The sequence below is a fragment of the Wyeomyia smithii genome, chromosome 2, assembly GCF_029784165.1.
Source record: "Wyeomyia smithii strain HCP4-BCI-WySm-NY-G18 chromosome 2, ASM2978416v1, whole genome shotgun sequence".
NCBI lineage: Eukaryota > Metazoa > Arthropoda > Insecta > Diptera > Culicidae > Wyeomyia > Wyeomyia smithii.
Genome location: NC_073695.1, coordinates 268487094 through 268511323, shown reverse-complemented (window position 1 = coordinate 268511323; position 24230 = coordinate 268487094). Strand labels below are relative to the sequence as shown.

Here is a 24230-nt window from a genome sequence, read left to right as displayed (position 1 = left end):
TGAGTTAAATCGAAAAACAATAAAGTTATGGGATACTATTATTTTAATACATACTTGTAAAGTTATTGCGGAAAATTGATATTTGCTCAAAAAATTATATGAAACTCGACAAACTTTTACAACTATTTATGAAAATAGTTTCTTAGTCTGTTTACTAGATGAAGAAGTTCTCCGTAAATACCAAGTGAACATACTGTAATCAGTTTTTTTGCTATATTAATCGTAAAATTTGCCCTGTGCAGTATCATCCAAATTTTTTGGTGTTTTTTACTGATTTTTATGACAAAAATTAGTTTTCTTACCACTGAAAAACAATGCTAGAATATAAGCTAACGTTAATTAATGCTAATTATTGTAAAGCGGTTGAATTTCTCGAAAAAATAATACGCCAAAATTTGTAGCATTTATCTCGGTGCTATACTATTCAGCAGATGGTGTTATGATAATACAAAAAAAACGTTCAAGTTATCTTTTTATACCGACTACATTCCTGGTGAAATAACACTTTACCCTGCTAACACACACACCAGTGAGTTGCCTTTATGCCATGCTAAACCATTCACCTATTCACCCATGTACAGTTGAATCACCAGCTGATTCCTGTTCAGTGGTGGTCGTAACACCTCACCTTCACGCTGCGACAGCTGTTTGCGCTCTTTGTCTGACACCCGCGTGCTAGCGAAACGAGCGCACCATCCGTGCAGCGCCCGGGGTTAGTCTCGCTTTAGCAACCGTCGCAGTGAGTCCGTTGTTGACATATTCCTCTGTCAAGCGAACGAAAAGCAGTCTGAAGAGTGCAAAGTGCGACGTAGGTTTTTCGCGTGGAGGGCGCTGGTGGAAAAAGTTGTGTTTTATTCCACATATATTTCGAAAGTTTCGATATCGGAAAAGAGTGCCACTTTCTCAAACACAAAAGAAAATCAAATGCAGTAAAAAGAAAGCAACGGATTCTCCAGAAGAAAAGTTTATGCAAAAATTGTGCGCAGTTTCGTCATCTAGTGATCATTACAACTGGGCGAACAAACAACCGTGATGGCCACTAGCCTGACGTCGGAAGGGGGTGCCCCGGAAAATTTCCACATCTCGTTCGGCAACGATGACGACGACTCGAATCTGAGCGCTGGCTCGATGCGGTGTCCACTGTGCAGCTACTCGAAGCGAAATTTTCACTGCCGAAATTGCATCCGGAGCGGGGATTTTCTGCACTCGTCCCACCACCTGCTGGAGAGGTGAGCCAACCAGACAAAGAAATTCGAAAAATGAGCTCATTGTTTTCCCTTTTTATTTTAGATTCTCGGAGAAGCAGCTACGCTACAAGAACCTCAAATCCGCCCATGCCATCCTGGAGAACAAATGTGTCCATCTGATGGCCCGCCGCAGGCTCAGCTGCCAGCTGCGAACGGAGATCAAGCGTAAGTCGGAAAACATTGCCATCATTCGCCAGCTAATGGCCCAGAAGCGGGGTAACTTGCAGCGACTGCAGTCGTTGAAAAAAGAACTTCAAGAATCCAACCGCGAGCAGCGAATAAAATTGCCCCTGTACGACGATAAAGTACGGAAGCTGGGCGATTACGTTCTGTCCAAGCTGGAAGAAAATGAAAGACGACGAGAGTGTCTGGTGGAGTTGCAAAATAAACTCCGGATTCTAAAACGTGATAACATCGAGAAGCTGATCAAATACATTTTCCCAATTTCGCAAGCTGTTAGTAATAGAAGCAGTTTCTCGAGCAGCGACGGAGAAAGTAAAAATACCATCAATGAAATCTCCGAGGCAACCCGAACGGCTTACGTGCGAGGCAAGTGGGTTTTGCAGGACAGTTTTGGCGAAATACAGCACATAATCGTTGCACCGGCTCTGCCAGGCAACGGGAACTACTTGGCCTACAATGTCTGGAAAACGACGAACGATGCAAGTTCCAGTGGGGGGAAAAATGAAGACCCTAACAAGACCATGGCTAACCGAAATCCAGCGCACACTATTGCCGCGGCTTTGACCTATACGACCCAACTCGTACAGATTATGTGCTATTACTTGGACATTCGTTTTCCGTATAAAGTCTCGTACGGTGACTTCTGCACAACGGCCCTTTCGGATGGCAACTTCAGTAGGAAGGTTGCCCGACTAAACGCAAACATTCTGTATCTGTGCTACGCACATGGCTGCCGCCTAACGGAGTTAAATCCGACTCACACATTGGAAAACCTGCAGCGGCTGTTGAATCCGACTCACGCCGAACTGGGTCGACTCGGACCGACCGATAGAAACTTCTGCCTCAACGAGCAAGTTGATGCTGCGCTGACGCAGAATCTGGGCGCAGGAGAAGATTCGGATTCCGATGGTAGGTGTAGATACCCTTAGATTAAATAATCAAAACTCACAATGAATAATATATTTTAGAAGAATCGACCCTCCACCAGGATTGGGAAGCCGTTCCAAATAATCTGCCGCCTTCCGTAGAGGCAGACGTACTGCATCTGGCAGGCACACCAGCCGTACAGCATCCCTACAGCAATACTCATCGGTTCCACCACCAGCAACAGACTCGCTACCATCATCCGACGCAGGTGGCAGCAACGACGAGCCTAATGACCAGCGCGGTTGCTTCCGTGACGTCGTTCTGGAAGGGTTGGACCGGCAAGTGAGTGAGAGGTGAGTGAGCACCAGCTTATATTGCTTAGAAATAGAGAAAAAGCGAACGCGTATTAAAATGGATATGTGATAAGATGAACTAATCGACGGACCTTCGGTTGGTCGCTTTAATCTACCGCGCCTTTTGTTAGTAGGTGGAGTTGAGCAAATATAAAGGCTTCTAGCGAATTATATTTTTTTACGTTTGAACCGAACAAATAAAATTAATTAGTCGGCATTTTCTACTCATAGACAAGTAAACCCCGGTTGTTGGTATTTGCTGGTTCCGAAACTCCGGATGGAGGCTGCACTTTACGCAAAAGTGTTGTCCTACATGCAACGACTCAATTTCGTATTCGTACACCGATTTTTATGATTCATCTATCAATTGAAACTATCTCATTTCTAATGTTTATTCCAATATTTAAAAAAACAGCGATGTAATCTGATTTTTGTCATACTAATTCATCATCAAGTTGGATATCTTCAATTATCACTCATAATAATTATTTTAGTACATGAAGGACTGAAGATGACTGTAACTAACGTAACACTGTAACTAATTTTGCCGTTCTGGAGGGTCCAGACCTAGAAAACCCTATCGTTTGATTTCTTTTCTGATTCTTCAGGAAATTTTACATAAAATGTGAAAATTTAATATTTTTAAATTTTGAAGATATAATTTTTTAATCTTGCAATGTGTCAGCAAACATACATGAACGACAGGGCGTCTACATTGAAAAAAGTTAGTGCCAAAATGTTCAAAATCAGTTAAACGGCTCAAAAGTCGCTAAATTTGGAAAATAGGCGATTTTTTGGGGGCTTTATTTCATAAAGTGCCACTCTAAAGGTCAAATAAAAAATACGGGTCTAAAATTCCTCGATAAAAAACAGTATTAGCGATTTTGAGCTAGATCGGAGCAAAAAAAATCGGACAGGACTCTTTTACATGAAATAAGTATAAATCTGATGCATCTCTTCTTGGTATATAACGCAACAGTATCGTAACGTTTCCATGAACACTTCAACGTCAAATTTTGATAATTAAAAGCCATTTGTACGTACATATTTGATTTCTTTAATAAAAATCACAGGAAGGTTGTATGCAAAGCCACGACCGCAAGGTTGAAGTAGAATACTTTTACAAGAAAGATAACCCGGCTTCATGCGTGCCAGTCATTTTTTCTAGTATATAAACGTTGACCGTTCAATGGCAGTATTGTAATTTCTTTTTGTTTGATATTTTGAATGAAGTTCATTGAATATTTATAAATTTTGTGCAAATGAGAAGTTGATGTGTTGCCGAATTGTAATATGCACATTTAATACGACATCATCAAACGGGAACGGAACAAAGGCTACGGTTATGCAGAACGCGAATGACGGCGCGATGCGATTCGCCTTACCGTGGTGAAATGTACAGCTCTTTTTAAGGCGAAGTAGAGCTATACATTTCAACACTTTGCGTCTTGCCGAATCGCATCGTGCCGTCATTCGCGTTCTGCATAACCGTAGCCAAACACTAAGCGACGCAAACACGTAATAATAGTCAGAGTATGCATGTAGATGAAGATAATTAACTTTGGATTATAGCGCAAAACGAGAAAATATTAACTCTTCAAATATTCATTTGTGTTAAGCAGACAGTATGTGAGTAGAGGAAGAACGAAAAATAAGCGAACTGGAAATATGATACAGATTTGGAAAAATATACCGCATCCCGACGGGACAACATGGAGTCCCGTCGGGATGCGGTATATTTTTCCAAATCTGTATCATATTTCCAGTTCGCTTATTTTTCGTTCTTTCTCTACTCACATACTGTCTGCTTAATGAATTTGCGTGTTAACGGGAAAAAGCCGTTGTTAAAAATATAAATTCAGTTCGAAAAAATTAGCCGTACGGAGCACCTTCCGTAGTTGTGTCGCACTTGCAAGCACGACGCAGACTGACTTTGGTCTCGATCACACAGGTCTATAAGAGTTATCAGCATCAGCTGACTCTTCTGTGTGTGATGAGACATTCCTTTCAGTCTATAAATAATGCTTGCACAGCAGTGTGTGTAGTTAGGGATGAGCAATAGAATAAGTCGACAGCGGAATGTGATACGATATAGATTGTGGAACAGTACCACCGTCCCCCGTAGTTTAATTGGTCAAAACACCATGCCGGAGACAGGGAGATTGCGGGTTCAAGTCCCGTCGGGATGCGGTATATTTTTCCAAATCTGTATCATATTTCCAGTTCGCTCATTTTTCGTTCTTCCTCTACTCACATACTGTCTGCTTAATGAACTTGCGTGTTAACGGGAAAAAGCCGTTGTTAAAAATATAAATTCAGTTCGAAAAAATTCATTTGTGTTCTTCAAATTTCAGTTGTTCAATTTAATATCCGATGAAATGTCTGTTTATTATCTGATGTAGCTCTTATATAGGCCAAATGATGCATTCCCAATTTACTAGGTCCATAACTCTGCCGACCGAGCTTAAGAAAGCAATCGTATAACGACCAATCGGAGGTCGAATTTTGTGTTTTGACAAGGCTTAAGAATTTTCAATAGTACAATAGTTCGAATAATAAAATTGCAATTTCATGCATTTGGTAAAAATCTTAGAAGATTTTCTAATCGATTGCTGCAAAAACGAATGAAATCCATTGAAAACTAACCGATTTATTAGCATTTGAAATTGGACGTATTTCTCACTTTTTTCAGTTTTAGATTTTCATTTCACATCCCTATATAGCCGAACTTCCTGAGAGAAGTATTCTACTTCAAAAGCATTTTGCGGTTCAAAATCGGTTGCTGATTACAACTTTTGAGCTGCCATAACATTGGGGGAATTGAGATACACGGACAACATGCACTGTGGAAGCTATTTCACATTCAGTAAATTCGACGGGTGCGACAGATTTAAATTGCTAGGATGCAACACAGAATGCTTGCTTGCGTTGACAAAAATTATTCACTTTCAATGACTTGTTTATTTGCCTTCAAAAAGGCATTTTGATTTCCAAAATTGGATTTCCTGATGGCAATCTTCATGTTGCCCCAACAGTGGGGGAATAATGGCAGTCTGGCGACACACACTGAGAAGAACCGCGCTGCTTCTGAGAGGTGGTGACCAACCACAGGACAAGTGTTTAATTTGTAGGCAGCCACAGGCGCGACCCGCTGCTATGGTCTGTTACTGCTGAGTGCCGATATCTGCTGCTACTGCTGTCAACGTTGTGGACGGTCCATCCAGTTCACCCTCCGGCTAATGAATGTAGCTAGTTTTCCCAGAAACACTCTTTTATAGCCGAAGGGTGCTACGTAATAGGCCACGCCTTTCAGTTTAGGTTTACCATTTCCTTATGTTCTTTAGACCAGCGGTTCTCAACCTGGGGTACGCGTACCCCTGGGGGTACTCGAAAGCCTTCAGGGGGTACGCGAAAGAAAAATCAGTAATGGCGGACAAAGCAATTATTCTCAAAAATACTTCATTCGTTGGTCAATCTAGCCCCTTAAACATGACTGTAGCAATCAAACAAGCTACAGTTTAATTTGGAACCTTAACTAGACTACCACAACATGAATTACCATTACTCTCTCCCACTCTGCAAGAACATTTCAAGCCAGGGGGTACATTGATATGAAAAATATCGCCAAGGGGTACGCGGACAAAAAAAGGTTGAGAACCGCTGCTTTAGACGAATTATTCCACAGTTCACATTTGATTTTTGTATCCAGCGAATAAACACCGATGGTGCTCTCACACACGCAACGGTTTTAACCCGTATCTTATTGCGGTTTGTAACATCAAGCGATTTCGTTTGCTCGCTGTTGCGTGTTGCATCATGTTGCAACTTGGCAGCTGGGAGACGACGAAATTCTGTTTACGCTGATTGATTGAATCGACTTCATATTAGTTCTGCATAGTCGAACTAACTGCTTTTGTAAATGCGTACTAACAGGGCAGTTTATTATTCAATGTCGGTTAAGCTGATCGCAGCCTTTACGCTGCCCCTAGAGTGGGGGGTTTACTAAATAAAGTGAAAATTAGACAACTACAACAGAATTTGATTGCATCCCGCACAGAATGTCTGCTTGTGTTGATGCCAGAAAATTATTAACCTTCAATTATTTTTTTATTTGCCTTAAAAAAAAGCATTTTGCGGTTCAAAATCGGTTGCTAATTACAACCTTTGAGCTGCCCCAACATTGGGGGAATTAAGATACACGGACAACATGCACTATGGAAGCTATTTCACATTCAGTAAATTAGACGGGTGCGACAAATTTAAATTGCTAATATGCAACACAGAATGCTTGCTTGCGTTGACAAAAGTTATTAACTTTAATGACTTGTTTATTTGCCTTCAAAAAGGCATTTTGATGTTCAAAATTGGATTTCCTGATGGCAATCTTCATGCTGCCCCAACACGAGGGGAATAATGGCTGTCTGGCGACACACGCTGAGAAGAACCGCGCTGCTCCTGAGACGTGGTGACCAACCACAGGGCTAGCGCTGCTGCTAAGGAAGGACGACTGCTGTTGTCGCTGTCTACACCTATTATGAGCGGCTCCGGCTGAAACAGGCTCTTTTATAGGCCAAATAGCATGTTTTCAATTGCAAGGTATATGATCCTGTCGACCGTGCTTGGGAAGCAAGCATGTAACGACCAATCAGAGGTCGAATTTTTCGTTTTGACAAGGCTTGACTATTTTCAATAGTACAATAGTTTGAATAATAAAATTACAATTATCTTATTTTGGGAAGAATCTTAGAAGATTTTCCAATCTATTGCTGCAAGAACGAAGGAAATCCATCGAATACAAACCGATTTATTAGCATTGGAAATTGGACATATTTTTCACTTTTTTCGGTTTTAGATTTTCATTTCACATCCCTATGTAGCCGAACTTCCTGAGAGAAGTATTCTACTTCAAAAATCTCAACCTTCGCCTGATTTGCGGCCAATTTTACTAGAATTTCCTCTGGATTATTATTGTATAAAGTGGGATGATGGTTCACAACATTTTTATGTTTTTTCCCATCGTTAGAATTTGAACTATGAACATGAAAAAACATGTATTTACTATGAATCATTTTTGAGAATTTGGGCCTGGCGTGAGAAGTAGGCTAGTTTACAAGTTTACGATTTGGAATCATGCGGAACTATGGAAACCTACGCTTACAGGATGATTTCGACGTGCCACCAGTTAAACGAATATCCCCGGTCACGGATTGTAGGTTTTCTTCTGCTAGACGGACTTTCTGAACCTATGGTCATAACTTTAAAGAACTCGGAAACAGTGAACTCTAAGGAAACTGATTTTGCAGCTGTCCGGAGAATTCTGGGACCGGAAACAAAAAGGCACATGCCGTGTGCCAAATGGGACGTTGTCATCGTATCGGTCTCCTACCGCATTCTACTCGGAAACGGTAACTGGTGAGACGGTCATATGGATGAAAGGCAGGTTCCCGGTGCAGAAAATTGTGTCTACTTCAAATGAGATTACCTAGTTGCCAAAGTTGACGAGGTATTCTAGCGACTACAAGTTGGCACGCTATAATGTAGATTACAACGCGAGGCGTCTAGCGACAGATAGAGCCAATACTTTAACCACCCGCGGTCGACATCGCACTTTAATGCCGATATTTTTGGGGAAGCAGTTAGAAGAAAACACGAACGTGGGGAGTTTATAAGGGCGGTAATTGTTACGAAGAAGAAACTCTTTGATATCGCAAACTCTGGAGGTGAGCAAGCCTCCGGAGCTAGACGGGATCCCGAACCTGGCCATTGAGGCAACCATAAAGGTAGTCCCAGGGTTGTTCAGAGAGATCATGCAGAAATACTTAGATGACTGCCTCTTCCCGGGTGAGTGAAAGCGGCATTGACTGGTCTTGCTGCCGAAGGCCGGGAAAGGTGATCCCAATCGACATATAGACCAATCTGTTTGCTGGATAGAGCGGACGAGGTGCTTGAGACGATTATCCTCAATAAACTTGTGAGATATATTGAAGGTGAAAATGGTCTATCAAGCAATCAGTTTGGTTTTCGTTTGGGTAGGTCTATGCTATTATCTCTGAAAGGAACAGCATCCGCTTTTCCGCAATCGCCACACTCGACGTGAAAAACGCGTTCAATAACGCTAGTTGGGACTCGTTAGCTCTTGCGCTACGGAGTCTTAGCCTGCCGGTGTCGCTGTACAAGACTCTAGAAATATACTTCCGGAATCATATACTCCTTTACAACACAGACGAGGGTCAGAAATGCGTCCCAGTCGCCGCAGGTGTACCGCAAGGTTCCATCCTGGGCCCGGTTCTGTGGAATGCCAAGTGTGTGAAACTAAAGCTCCCTCCCGAAGTGGCGATTGTTGGCCTTGCGGAAGACATAACTCTAGAAGTCTATGGCATGGCCATGAAAGAGGTCGAGTTGAAAGCTGTGCTTTCAATAAAAACCGTAGAAGACTAAATGCGCTTCATGAAGCTGGAGCTAGCGTACCGCAAGACGGAGGTCATTGTGGTAAACAATCGCAAATCGAAGCAGGAGTTGTAGGAGCACTACAAGGCATTAACCGACGGGATGACCATCGAAGTGCCGGAGTAAGCTAACTTTTTGTCTCCTGGTAACCAAATCTAACAAGAGCTCTCTGAACTTCAGAGAGCCGGCTCCAAAGTCTGAAGCAATACCCCATGGTAATTCGAGGGAACAGTGAACATCAGACTTTTATCCCCTTTAGCAAGAACGGATCGGAAGTAGAGGAGTTGATAGATGTGATTTAATCTGACGTAGTGGGACCATCAGAAAGCCAATGCTATAATGTAATGCTCATTGGCGATCGATCTCGGAAGACGTTCGTTTACTTCTTGAAGACAACGGCTGAAATAGTCGTTTTAAGGTATTCCAAGCACGTTTTCCAAAGTCGAGACCATGCACACTGACTGGTTTTAAGGAGGAGACAAGAGGCTATCGTTTGTATAAACCCAAGACGAAGTGTTTTCTGGAAAGTAGAGAGGTGTTTTTCACCACGAATGCATCGAAGAAATCAAATGAACTACTAACAACAGTTCCAGTAGACTTCGGGAGTGTTGCAACGACAGTTTCAAACGTTTCTGCCATTCAAGATTATGACGAAGCAGTACCGCAGGAGATGAAGACACCAATGACATATTCACTAACTCCAACGATGTGACTGGGCTTCTTTGACGACAATCTTTAAGTTCACCTCGGTCACAGGTGTTGAGGTGTAGATGAAGTGATTTCCAGCTAAAAGATGAACAGTATTTCCAGCTAAATTATAAGTAAAAAGTTATCATCCACGAAGACAACCCAAGTTTCCTGAAGATTTTGAAAAGACAGAAGTGCTTATTACGAGAGTCACTTCACGGTGAAATCAGAATGAAGTGAACAAAATTCTATGACGGGACTCACGTAAGTGAAAAAAACGTCGCAAAGTGAAATCTGCCGCGGAATCTGGGTTATTATGAGTGTCATATCAGTGAAGTGAGAACGGAAAAAGCGACGTTTCGCGTGGAATTATTTCACGACCATTTTGAACAGTGAAATGATTCCACGAAGATGCCATAAGTTCTAAAGTTGATTGATTTGTGATCTAATGGTAAATATTGGATTTATTCTTCAGTAACGAAACGAATCAGAATTTGATCCGTGCCTTAAAGCGGTCAAATTTTCATTTTTTTGCCCAATGAAAAAAATGCAAACTAGCTTAGGAAATTTTCGATCTCGAAAAAAACATTTTTTTTATGCCGAATGTCTTAAGCAGGTATTAGACGAAGCAAATATTTGCTATTTTTCAATATTCGCGTCGTCTAATACCTGCTTCAGAAATGCAGAACAGGTCAAGATTTGGTGTTATCTAAAAAAACGACTTTCTGGGACTTAGAGATTTTTGAGCTGGGAAACAATCTCATTTCACTTGTCCTATTCTCAATTTCACTTCACTGTCAATCTCACTACACGTAGGTGATTTTTGTCACCTCACTTGAGGTGGAATCGGGAATAGGTCTAAAAAAGTGAAGAGAGCGTGAGAGTGAAATATATTTCACGGTGAAGTGACTCCCGTAATAAGCACCAGAAGCTAGTTAGGAAGATGAAGCACAGAGACGAAGTCTTATTTCACAAGGAAATTGATGGAGAAGCAAGAAATAAAGTATATCTACTACCCGTCTGAAGACTAGACCTCGAGTTATGACAAAACCATTCTGCCGGTACCCGGATAACTGTCCCATAATGAAAAACAACATGTCGAGATAACGGCGATTTAATATTATCCGTGAATTTTCGGATTTACAGCAGTTACATCCAGAATCAATGACCATAACAGTTTCATGGCACCACAAGTTTATCGTTGAGACCAAAAAACCATGGATGGAATTGGTTTTACGTTATATAACTTGAAAAAAAGACAAAATGGGACAAAATATGCGGAAACATTTCAAAAGTACTCGCATATTTTGTCCCATCACATATAAATTCAACCAGCAACCGGCAGTATCATCGGTAACGTAGATTGTACTACAGTAAAACAACATTAGTCTCGGTAATTAAATGACATACTTCTATATGCCTAAAATAATCCGATAAACACAAATCTGGAGCAAAATTATATGTTAGCAGTTTGTACCATTATGCAGTGTGACGATAATGCGGGTACTTTCAATATGAGACAAAAACAACTTGATATTTTTTCTATGTTTTTCCATACAAAAGTATCAATTTTAATTTTTTTCCAGAAAATATGATAACAATTAAGTCGATTCCCGATGATAACTCAAAAGTGACCAAAATCAGTATGGGACAGTTATACGGGTACCGGCAGCATTGCAGTGTAGTAAACTGGAACAGTTAGCCAAACTGATTGGGCTGACCGTTACCGTTTCTTCCTAGCTGGTCTTGAGGAACGATAACACACCAGTTGTCGTGTGTTCGAATCTTTCCCATATAAACCCGCCCTATATAGTGGATATTTCCCCTATTCGATGCCTCCTTTGATCGATGGTCCCGCTCGGTAACTATACTCATTGTTTGATTTCTATGAGTCGATATCGTTCTTATGTTTCAAGTTCGGAAGACGTGAAAAATGATGTCAAACAATAAATTAAACTATCCGTTTTAAAGATGGAGAAAAATGATCGAAGGAAACTGAATGTGTTGACTATTGCCCGAAGGATCAAGATAATCGAAAAGTTTGATTCTTCTAGTCGTGCAAATGTGACAGAAATAGCGGAGAAATTCCATGTCCCTACAGTTGCAATGATCCTGAAAACCCGTGAAAAATGGCAAAAAATAACCTGCTGATTTTCGTGAAACAAAACCATACAGGAAAAGACTCGATAGCTAGCAGAAAAACTTGCTTCGAGGATAATAATGATTGGCTGTACACATTTTTGAAGCGGCACAATATATCATTCAAAAAAATATGCGCAGAGAGCGCTGCCGTAGATTCTACGATGGTTGAGAACTGGATGACTAACATCTTACTAGCTGCTGAAGGGTTATGAGCCGTACGAAATTATTATATACTCCCAGATAAAACGTTCTGTAGCATGTCATGGCAGAAAACATTACAAACAAAGATTTAAAGTTCTCTGTGCAGAAAATGCAGATGGTACTGACAAGTTGCCATTACTACTCTAGTGCTCGGAAAGGGTCGAAAGTTCCGCTGTTTCAGGAGAATGAAGTCATTACCAATTCAGAATGAAGCCAACTCAAAAGCCTGGATCACACCTATTCTGCTCGAAGAGTGGATCTTGCAGCTTAATAAAAAAAAAGTGAATAGAACAGGAAAGTTTTAACGTCTTTAGATGATTGCACGGCACATCCCAAAACGGTTGAGGCAAAACTCTAACTCGTCCAAGTTGTATTTTTTCCTCTAAATGCAACGTCCGTACTGCAGTACCAGTTATGTTTAATTCGAACGCATCTGCTGCTGTGTTAAAGCTGGCCGACATGAAGCGTATTGGGTCAAATTGCCCATATTGTGCGTTGCGTTGAGGCAGGTTCAACAGGGATCTAGGTCTGAGAGATCGTTCGGGGGCATATATATCCAGGATTTCCGGAGCATCGATTTCATTTAGAACAACTTTACCAATGAATGCAGTTTGCGCCTCGAATCGTCTCTGCTCAAGAGTTTTCATTCCTAAAAGTCGATAGCGATCAGTGTAGGCTGGCAGATTTGAGGGATTGCGCCAAGGGAGGAATCTTAGCGCAGATCGTACAAATTTACGTTGCACGGATTCAATTCTGGCAATCCAGGTGTTGTGGAATGGACACCATACAACGGAGCAGAATTCTAAGATAGACCGCACTAGAGAGAAATATAGCGATCTGAGACAAAACGGATCACGGAACTCGTTGGCTATCTTAAACATGAATCCGAGTTGTCGATTAGCTTTAGCGATGATTTCCTTTTAGTGCAGTTTGAAAGATAGCGCAGTATCCAAAATAACTCCTAGGTCTCGAATTTGTGTCACTCTAGATAAAGGCTGACCCGACATAGTGTAATCGAATAAAATTGGCTTCCTTGTCCGAAGGAAGGAGATGACACTACATTTTTGAATGCTTACAGAAAAAAGGTTTTTAAAACACCATAGGCTGAAAATATCCACCAGTTGCTGAAGCTCAACGCAGTCCGCATAACATCTCACGACTTTAAAGAGTTTAACCTTTTCGGCGTACAATTTACGGCAACCTTCCGGAAGTAACAGAGAAATATCATTGATATCATGAAGAGTAGCGGTCCTAGGTTGCTACCTTGCGGGACTCCAGAGACATTCGTGAACTGCGCAGAAAACTCACACAGAGTGTTCGATTCATCAAGTAGGAACCATACCATTGCACGAGAGCAGATGAAACTCCTAGTTTTCCAAGTTTAGCTAAAAGTATCCTGTGGTCTACTCGATCGAACGCCGCTTTCAGATCGATGTATATTGCATCTATTTGAGCACCGTTTCTCATGTTTCGCAAGCAAGTCGAAGAGAATTAGTCGTTATCGAGCGTTTCGGGTAAAAACCATGTTGATCCGACGTGATGTACTGTTTGCAGCTGACGAATAGGGCGTCGTTTACAATTATTTCCATTTCCATTAAGAACCCCAGAATCATTATTGCACCACACAGGCAATGTTCCTGTTGAATTGTTTGAACATTTCTATTAAGTTGAAACCCCCTCCACGCGAAAGGGGGAGGATCATGTAAAGACAAATTGTTGTTGTATCTTTGAGTTTCGCTTACACTCTTGATATTACAATAAACAGATTTCAAATTAGTTAATATAACGTCGAGATAAACCTATTTTAGTATTGTAGGGGAATTGGGGTGAAATTGACATGTTGCTGACATCGATTCATCAGACTTTTTTCCTCAATATGAGACATATTTCAACTACCACTTTTAGCGCATATTAGCGCATTACCATTAATGCTCATACGTACTCGATATTATTTCGCTTTGTGAAATATACTAAAACCATGCCAAAAACGTTTTCGTATAATCACCGTTTTGAGCTCACTTTTCGTCCGATTTAGGATTTGTTTTTTTTAAGATGGGTAGAAAAATGCTAATATGTGGACAAACTCTTAGAAATTTGATGTTTGGCTTTAAAACAAAATGGCGTCGAAAAAAACATCGAAAGTTTCCGATTTCTCAAAAATTCAAAATGACACCACTGTTGCCCTTTAAGGTGAAATGTGTTCAAACTCAGGGGAATTTGTTTTGCATCAAAATACATGAAAAAATCATGCAAAAAAACTGTGTTATCAATGTTTATTCACGAGTAGTGAATTGAATTGTTCTCAGTGTCAGCACATTTATTTTCTGATGCAACTCAGTAACCAACGCTCACTGCGACGATGCATGAACTTTATTTATCATACTCAATGACAGAACAGTGGAATGAATATCAAAGGTATCATAAATGGTATTCAGAGAAGTTTCGGTGATTTTCAAGCGTGAAAAGTTGCTGTCACCGTACGGTACAGTATAATTACAACACGCCTATGAACGGTTCGAATGATTCCATTCTTTTATGAAACAAAGGGTATCAGTTTGCATATCAACTGGTGTTATTAATTCAATTTTGAAGAATACGACGCTTGGCTCCTTCTGGTCACACGCCGACCAATTGTCGAGTGAGGTAGTTCTGATTTTCACTATTTTAAAATGATTTTCATTTTTGACGATCAAAATATAAACACGAACGTTGAGTTTGATCCGGTCGGTATTCATCGGTTGTTTGGTATCATGAATATCAAGGTTCGCATGGGTGGTATGACTATCAATATAGAGAAAGCTGAAAACCGCTGCTTTTGAACATCATGACAGTGAATATTCCCAGTACTGAGTTTTGTACAAAACAAAAACTAGAATGGGAGAAAAATTCTGTCTTTTAATAAGTAACTCGTGATTGTTTTGGAGAAACAAAGCATGCAAAGTTGCTCCGAAGAACATAGTCAACAACCGACAATTTTCCATTCCGCGTCGAACACTCGACAGAAACGGACGTGCAAAGTGGTCGTTCTATTACAATCCGGTCCGTGTGTACGAATAGCCAAACAAAAGAGTGTATTATTCCAGGCCATCAGTTGACAGTCGAGTCCGTGTCGCTGTGCTGAGTGATCTCACACCCGGCTCACTGCTGGTGGCTGTATTGGTGCTGCTGTACTGGTGCTGCTGGCTGCTTTGGGTGCAGCTTCGAACGATCGGACAACCACTGCTGGAAGGAAGAAGTAAAGAGGTACGTGTTCTTGTCAGCGCTAGTGCGCTACATTTAGCGCGATGGATATAGATCCCTCGCCTCCCGTGCCACCATCCCCGAACCCCCCTGACCCTGACCCTTCTGTTACTCCCTCCCCTGTTCATTCTCCAGTCCCCCTCGCCCCAGGCTTTACCCGGACGGATCTCAACAGGGCAGCTATACTGTTTTTTTTCGTCCAAAGGCAGGAGTGAATTCAAAGCGATTAAACATACTGCAAATTTCTAAAGACCTGACGAAGGGGTACAAGGCCGTGGCCGAAATTTCCAAGGTCCGACCTAACAAGCTCCGTGTCGTGGTCAGTGATCTGGCACAGGCCAATGCTATCGCTTGCTCTGAGCTCTTCACACGCGAGTATCGCGTTTACATACCCGCACGAGACGTGGAGATCGACGGTGTCATAACCGATTCGAGTCTGTCTGTCGAGTGTATCCTAAAAAGCGCAACCGGTTGCTTCAAAAATACCGAAACACAGGCGAAGATTTTGGATTGTAAGCAATTGCGGTCCATGTCTCTCGTCGGCGGTAAAAAAGTTTACACTCCGTCAGACTCGTTTCGCGTTACGTTTGCCGGATCTGCACTCCCTAGCCACGTCTCGATCGACCGGGTTCGTCTGCCTGTGCGATTGTATGTACCCCGTGTTATGAATTGCACCAATTGCAAGCAGTTAGGCCACACAGTCGCCTACTGCTGCAATAAGGCACGATGTAGCAAGTGTGGGGAGACTCATGCGGAAGATTCTTGCAGTGTTAATACTGAAAAATGTATTCACTGTGGGGAAAACCAGCATGAGCTCTCCACATGCCCGGTGTACATGCAGCGCAGAGATAAAATCAAGCGGTCACTTAAGGAGCGTTCAAAGCGTTCTTACGCTGAGATGCTGAAGAAGACCGTGACCACTTCTACCATAACATCGAACCCCTTTGATCTGTTGCCCTCCGATGAAACCGATTCTGACGATTCATCAGCGGGAACATCTTATGCCAATCCTGGGGAGTCTAGGAAGAGGAAAAATGTTTCTTCTCCTAAACTTCCCCGTAAAGGTCCTAAGATTTCCCAAAGTGTAATGAAAAGTACGAACAAACCAAACAGTGCTGCGGAAAAACCGAAGCAAACTCCGCCTGGGCTTGCAAATTTAAAGTCCCAGAAGGAGTTCCCAGCACTGCCAGGAACATCTAAAACCCCAGTTGTTCCTTTTGCACATCCAGTTGATGAAACAAACTCTGGATTAGTGAAATTTTCTGACATTGTAGACTGGATTTTTGAAAATTTCAATATACCCGATCCAATTAAAATTTTTCTTACAGCATTCCTCCCAACAGTTAGATCATTTTTGAAGCAGTTGACTGCCCAATGGCCCCTCCTTGCAGCGATTGTATCCTTCGATGCCTAATTCAACTGCGTATATGAAGGATTCTATCTCTGTCTTACAGTGGAATTGTAGAAGTATTTTACCAAAAATTGATTCGTTTAAAGTTTTGATAAATAAAAACAAATGCGATGCATTTTCCCTTTGTGAAACTTGGCTTACTTCAAATATTGATCTCAACTTCCATGATTTTAATATTATTCGCCTTGATCGAGACACTCCATATGGAGGAGTACTTTTAGGGATTAAAAAGTGCTATTCTTTCTATCGTATTAACCTCCCCTCGATTCCAGGCATCGAAGCTGTCGCATGTCAAATGACAATACAAGGTAAAGAGCTTTGTATTGCCTCAATATACATTCCTCCCAGAGCACAGGTTGGGCAACGGCTGCTCTTTGATTTAATAGAACTTCTTCCCTCGCCACGTTTGATTTTGGGAGACTTCAACTCTCATGGTGTGGCTTGGGGTTCCGCATACAATGATAACCGCTCCTCTTGAATCTATAACCTTTGCGATGACTTCGACATGACTATTTTAAACAACGGTGAAATGACACGTATCCCGAAACCTCCAGCGCGCCCAAGCGCTTTGGATCTATCCTTATGTTCGACGTCGCTACGGTTGGATTGCACATGGAAGGTAATCCTTGATCCTCACGGTAGCGACCATTTGCCTATTCTTATTTCAATTAATAACGGGTCGACTCGCATGCGACCAATTGACATTCCGTATGACCTCACACGGAATGTCGATTGGAAGTTATACGAGGAAATGATTTCAAAAGCGGTCGAGTCGATTCAACATCATCCACCACTTGAAGAATACAACCTCCTCGCGGGCTTGATTCTCGACGCCGCGTTGCAAGCCCAAACGAAGAAATATCCCGGCGTAACGATCAAAGAACGGCCTCCCACTCCGTGGTGGGACCAAGAGTGCTCCGATGTCTACACGCAAAGATCCGACGCGTTTTTGGCCTATCAGAAGGGAGGTATACCTGGCGACTATTTACGGTATTCGGAGCTTGATACCAAGCTTAAAAGCTTGGCTAAAGCAAAGAAACGCGGATTTTGGCGTCGGTTCGTGAACGAGACGTCGAGGGAGACATCGATGAGCACTCTTTGGAACACAGCCCGAAGAATGCGGAATCGCGTAACGGTCAACGAAACCGAGGAGTCTTCAAGTCGGTGGATATTTGATTTTGCCAGGAAAGTATGTCCGGACTCTGTTCCTGAGCAAAATATTGTTCGCGATGCGTCTCCGGGCCACGACGCGATAGAATCACCTTTTACGATGGCAGAATTTTCAGTTGCCCTCCTGTCCTGTAACAATAACGCGCCTGGTTTAGATAGAATCAAATTCAACTTGTTGAAGAATCTACCCGGCAATGCCAAGAGGCGCTTGTTGAACTTGTTCAATAAGTTCCTGGAGCAAAACATTGTACCGCAGGATTGGAGGCAAGTGAAGGTGATCGCCATCCAAAAACCAGGGAAACCAGCTTCTGATCACAACTCTTATAGGCCGATTGCAATGCTATCCTGTATCCGGAAATTGATGGAAAAAATGATACTCCGTCGTTTAGACCATTGGGGCGAATCAAATGGTCTACTATCAGATACTCAATTTGGCTTCCGCCGTGCCAAAGGGACGAATGATTGTCTTGCGCTGCTTTCAACAGATATTCAGCTGGCGTATGGTCGCAAAGAACAAATGGCGTCTGCGTTCTTGGACATTAAGGGGGCTTTTGATTCCGTTTCTATTGACATTCTTTCGGGTAAACTTCACCGACAAGGATTTTCTCCAATTTTGAACAATTTTTTGCACAATTTGTTGTCCGAAAAGCACATGCATTTTACGCACGGCGATTTGGCAACTTTTCGCATTAGCTACATGGGTCTTCCCCAGGGCTCATGTTTAAGCCCCCTTCTTTACAACTTTTATGTAAATGACATCGACGAATGTCTGGCAAATTCATGCACGATAAGACAACTTGCAGACGACAGTGTAATCTCTGTTACAGGAGCCAAAGCTGCGGATTTGCAAGGACCATTGCAAGATACCTTGGACAATTTGTCTGCTTGGGCTTTACAGCTAGGTATCGAATTCTCTCTGGAGAAGACTGAGATAGTAGTTTTTTCTAGGAAGCATGAACCTGCTCAGCTTCAAACACAATTATTGGGTAAAACGATTTCTCAGGTTTTGGTACACAAATATCTTGGTGTCTGGTTCGACTCGAAAAGCACCTGGGGTTGTCACGTGAGGTATCTGATGAAAAAATGTCAACAAAGAGTGAATTTTCTTCGTACAATAACCGGACAATGGTGGGGAGCCCACCCAGGAGACCTTATAAGGCTTTACCAAACAACGATACTGTCTGTTATTGAGTACGGGTGTTTCTGCTTCCGCTCCGCAGCAAACACACATTTGATCAAACTGGAGCGAATACAATATCGTTGTTTGCGTATCGCCTTGGGTTGCATGCAGTCGACCCATACGATGAGTTTGGAGATCTTAGCTGGAGTACTACCATTGAAAAACCGCTTCTGGAGCCTGTCTTCTCGTATTCTAATTAAATGTGAGGTCTTGAACCGTCCCGTGATTGAAAATTTTGAAAGGTTAATCGAATTTATTTCTCAAACCCGTTTTATGACATTGTATTTCAATCACATGTCCCAAAATATTAACCCTTCTTCGAATATTCCAAATCGTGTCGACTTATCAAATACTTCTGATTCTACTGTGTTTTTCGATACATCCATGATAGAAGAAACTCGTGGAATCCCGGATCATTTACGCGTGCAGCAGATCCCTAAAATTTTTTCCAATAAATATCGAAACATCAACTGCGACAATATGTACTACACTGACGGATCACTTCTTGATGGGTCCACTGGCTTCGGTATCTTCAATAACAATTTAACCGTCTCCCATAAGCTCGATAATCCTGCTTCTGTTTACGTCGCAGAATTAGCTGCAATTCAGTACACCCTAGGGATTATCGAAAAAATGCGGACCATTATTTCATCTTTACGGACAGTCTCAGTTCCATTGAGGCTCTCCGATCGATGAAAGATGTTAAGCACTCTCCGTATTTCCTGGGGAAAATACGGGCACATCTGAGTGCTTTATCCGAAAAATCTACTCAGATTACCTTAGCGTGGGTCCCTTCTCACTGCTCGATACCGGGCAATGAGAAAGCGGACTCTTTGGCTAAGGTGGGCGCAACAAACGGTGATATTTATGTAAGACCAATTGCCTTTAATGAATTTTTCGCATTTGTACGTCAGAATACGATCATCAGTTGGCAAAATTCTTGGACCAAGGGGGAACTGGGAAGGTGGTTACATTCCATAATCCCCAAGGTATCGACGAACCCGTGGTTCAAGGGGTTGGATGTAGGTCGGGATTTCATTTGCGTGATGTCCCGGCTTATGTCCAATCACTTTAGATTTGACGCGCATCTCCGTCGTGTTGGGCTCGGGGAGAGTGGTATCTGTGCCTGTGGTGAAGGTTATCACGACATAGAGCACGTTGTTTGGTCATGCCCTGTACACCGTGACGCCAGGTCTAGATTAATAGCTTCCCTGCGGGCCGAAGGTAGGCAGCTGGCTGTTCCTGTTCGTGATGTCTTGGCGAGCCGTGACCTATCCTACATGTCCCTTATATACGTTTTCCTGAAATCCATCCACGCCCCAGTTTAGTCCTATCCCCTTCCGCCTACATCCAACCAAACGACAAGAACACGTTAAGACCCCGGATCCGAAACAGCAATCAGACCCGCACGATACTCTCAAGGCCCGATGGAAAAAAACCAATATGCCAGTCCGTAATATCTTGGCCCAGCAGCGGAACAAATTTAATATGCTGCTTACCTATGGCAATGAAAACCATCAAACAGCAAACCTGTGCTTTTAATGCAAAATATTCTAGCTTTAAGTTAGATTTAGTTTCAGCTCGTAGTCGGCAGCGAGGATAAAAAATTTGCTTTTAGTTATTAAGATACTTTAGAAAGTAAGCTACCAGATATAATTGGCGCCGTTAAACATTGAATTGTATTTGTGCCGTGTCAAATAAACTATAGATGAAGAAAAAAAAACCGACAATTTTTTTATTATTTTTTTCTTTCTTGAAAATATTTCATTGAAGAACACTAAAAATCGATTCGAGATTTTCATAAAAAATGTTTGTTTCGATTGCGCATTTTTAGTCCAGCGTAAAAAAATACAAGACAGTAAAAATTAAGTCTAAATCAATATCTATTTCATTATTGATCACGATCACAATACTAATCTGTAAAATCCGACGCATATACGACTGACATCAGTTTTGACGGTTTAAACTTGTTCCAGAAATCCACTTGTCAGACTAGTGAAAATATAGCGTTAGCATTCTGGGGGAGCACAGCACAATTAGTATTATTTGTTCTAAGCAAATTTGTCAAAATTTTGTTAGCAAAAGTGACCAGAGAATTTTCAGTTCGAACCTCGAAATTGATATTTATCAACCTAATAAGGGAGAATTTACCAAACAGGACTCGTCAAGTGCTATGCTCTGTCTCCATCTTCTCAAACCAAAAAAAAAGCTTCTTCCTTACGCCTTCTTTCGTAACAAACCGTTACACTTTGTTCTACATCTCGCGGTAATCTATAAGAAACGTTCAGATCAGGTTACTACGGTTACTATATACGTGATGGCGATAATTTGTTATTCGGTTGCCAGGCAGACGTGCTTCGAAGGGATTATCGAAGCGAAAAACGTGCTTTGTTCATGAAAGGTACTCTCAGCGACGGCACTTGAAATAACAGTATAATAATAGTGAGATTGTACCATGAAACCTAAGTTGAGTGCACAGCTCAGCTGTGACTGTACAAAACAATACATCATGAGACAGCAGTCGAAGTATAGAATTATCACTACTATTTTGCATTCATAATAGGAAACTTCCACTGTGCAACTTTTATTTCCATTATCCATCAATTGTCGATCGAAACTCACCGATTCATTTTTCAACGTTGCTTTATTACTACACTTTTAACACAGCAATTGTTCAGTTTGTAGACAGAAAACACTCTTCTCTCAAAACTGGTACGTTTCACTTTTTTACCACGTTTCACTTTTACACACAATAGAATATTGGACAAACAAATCCCTAAAACACCTAAGCAAACGACCTCATTGGTGAAATTATAGCAAACGACTGATCGCAGCCTTCGATTGGGACCGCTCTTTATTTCAGTATGGCCTGCCCGTGGTCCTGATAACAGCTCGGACCATGCACAGGCGTGGTCACTTGTGAAACGGGAAGGGAAAAGGGAACCAAACGAGTCGATCGTCTCTCACGCTGCCGATCGGTGATGATGATGTTGAAGCTCAATTGAACAAATATTTTGCTCTTTGAAAGCCGCGCAATCAGTGCAGTGATGGAACAAAAACACACTTGAGCTGGGGTACAGTCGACTACGTAGACGCAGTCGTCGTCGTCGTCCGCTCTATTTCACTATCGGCATCACAACTATAACCTAAGTAGGCCCTTCGTTCGACACTAGAGACGCATGATGGTCATTCAAGGCAGCACGAGAAAAGTATCGCAAGTTTTGTTTTCGAAAACAGGCTCGTGCTGCGTCTGTTCTTCCTGCTAACGACGACGACAACAACGGTGGGAGATTCGCCGCGTGCCTCGAGTGAATCAATTGCATCATGCGCACGCAGATTGACTCTGAACAAAAATAATTGACCGTGACGAGGGAGCTAAACCGTGTCTACTCGGGAACAGTGGAACATTGATATTGTTGTTTTTGTTGTTGATGATGATAGCACTTGGAGGGTGTGTACTGCGATGTCGTGAAACTGGCTTGACGACCAATTGGCGTTGACGGTGTTGCTGGTATTTGTTTGGTTTCTGCGTGCGAAAAAGAAAGAAGGAAATATTTTTGCTTTTGTCATCACGCACATTTTGACAATTACATACGAGAGTTCACGTAGGTGCGAACAGCCTTCGAAATCTCTTTCAACGCGAATAAACCGAATTGGAATTCCACTTTGTTCGCAACTCATTGAAAGCGGCTGTCAACGGGTAGGTCTTTGAACTTCTCGTCAGGCGCAGATAATGATGTTGTTTGTCGAGAAAATTGCCCACTTAAAAGTGGGTTTAGCTACAAGATCTAGGTCATACAGTACGAGTAACCATCGCCGGTTTGCATTAGTGTGCATTAGTGTGAGAGTATTTTCCCAAGTGATTAGTTTTATTGGCCATAGTAGGCAATAGAAACTGACGCCAATCTACACTAATCAAGGCACAGCTGTTTGATTGATTGGTCGAGAACTAGGGTAAACAGCACCACGCTTTGAAGTTTTGTTCGAAACACAGGGAGCCTAGGTCTTCAATCCGTAAACACTCGATTTCCTCAGTAACTGTCAGATAATTTTGAGCACTCTTCGTTGTCTAGAGAAATATTCAAAACTTAATGAGACAAAATGAAACTAGAAAAATATTTCGTTTTAAGCATTTTGGCCTTTCATAAACAGTCGTACATGTCCAATTGTGTACGGGTTATTTTTTCTCACTCTCTTTTTTCTCATATATTCAATTTTTTTACTGGAAACTCATGATAAAAAACAGAAAATTTTAAAATGAATTTTATTCTGGAATCGCTTGCATAAGCCCCTTGCTGATGTGGCACTTAAAGTTAAAGAAACACATCTTGAAAAAGCACTCATAACACTTAAAGGACCCAACTTGAAAAAAAAACATCACGAAAGAGCTTTTAACATTGCATCACTTCGCCGGCTGATAAACGATGGAAGATTTACCTTGCCCCCTGGAAGACAGATTGTTTAAAAGCAACGATTATTCTCACATGGTTTTGCCTAGTGACTGGACACTACTTTTTTCCCTACCCACTCAAAAGCTCAATAAAACTTCCGTCATCCGCTGGCTAGAATGAAACGCGTTCGAATGACTTAATCGACCCGACAGATAGACATTGCACTGTCACGCGGCGGCGTATGTTCGAGGGGGGTGATTTCGCGATCAGAAGTTTACTGTTTGTTTGAACCTTACCCATCACAAATACACACAACCCCGTCGCATGTGCGCTCCTCTTCTTTCTTACTTACCGTCTCAGATCTCCGCAATGAAACTGACCACACTGATGATAACGCGATTTGTTAAAGCTACTGATAACAAACCGAAGATAATGGCCGCTTTGCTGAAGCATTCACCTAACACGAAAGCACACGCGCACTCGATCGCCGCTTTTGTACTTTGCTTTGTCTGGTCTACCGATCAGGTAAATAATACATTCAGTTCGATTTCAACCGATAACGAACCCTCAAACCGTCCCCGCGATCGTATATGTTCACACTGTACCGCGATCACCAAGTGACTGAGCGCAGAATAACAAAAGCAACACAGTAGATATCCGATATCAACTAGAAAGTCGTCGTAAAAAGTAAATGACCAATTGCTGAACACA

At 41.9% G+C, this 24230-nt stretch overlaps 2 protein-coding genes across 4 annotated transcripts in view; one reads left to right on the top strand and one right to left on the bottom strand.

The window, feature by feature from the left end:
- The window catches only part of LOC129721132 (phosphoserine phosphatase), a 25804-nt gene extending 1574 nt beyond the window's left edge, over positions 1-24230 (bottom strand). The window contains exon 1 of one of the 2 annotated variants that reach the window (XM_055673313.1): positions 23872-24230. In XM_055673313.1, the coding sequence (XP_055529288.1) occupies positions 23872-23972 (101 nt within the window). In that variant the 5' untranslated portion in view covers positions 23973-24230. Of the gene's footprint in view, positions 1-21750; positions 22418-23871 lie in introns of those variants that run through there. The other variant, XM_055673314.1, reaches the window with a different exon arrangement.
- On the top strand, positions 710-2890 carry LOC129721131 (beclin 1-associated autophagy-related key regulator). 2 transcript variants are annotated; one of them, XM_055673312.1, is made up of 3 exons: positions 710-1229; positions 1291-2339; positions 2402-2890. In XM_055673312.1, exons 1-3 carry the CDS (start codon positions 1033-1035, stop codon positions 2641-2643), a joined length of 1488 nt encoding a protein of 495 aa, XP_055529287.1. In that variant the 5' UTR covers positions 710-1032; the 3' UTR covers positions 2644-2890. The 2 variants fall into 2 exon arrangements, with proteins under 2 accessions (XP_055529287.1, XP_055529286.1); XM_055673311.1 differs by having other exon boundaries at positions 713-1229; positions 2399-2890.

What these genes read in the sequence shown, in the direction of transcription:
- LOC129721131 (XM_055673311.1), top strand. Translation starts at nt 1,033, where the DNA reads ATGGCCACTAGCCTGACGTCGGAAGGGGGTGCCCCGGAAAATTTCCAC. An exon ending in TCCCACCACCTGCTGGAGAG is followed by an intron (nt 1,230 to 1,290) that starts GTGAGCCAACCA and finishes TTTTTATTTTAG; the next exon opens with ATTCTCGGAGAAGCAGCTAC. An exon ending in AGAAGATTCGGATTCCGATG is followed by an intron (nt 2,340 to 2,398) that starts GTAGGTGTAGAT and finishes AATATATTTTAG; the next exon opens with AAGAATCGACCCTCCACCAG.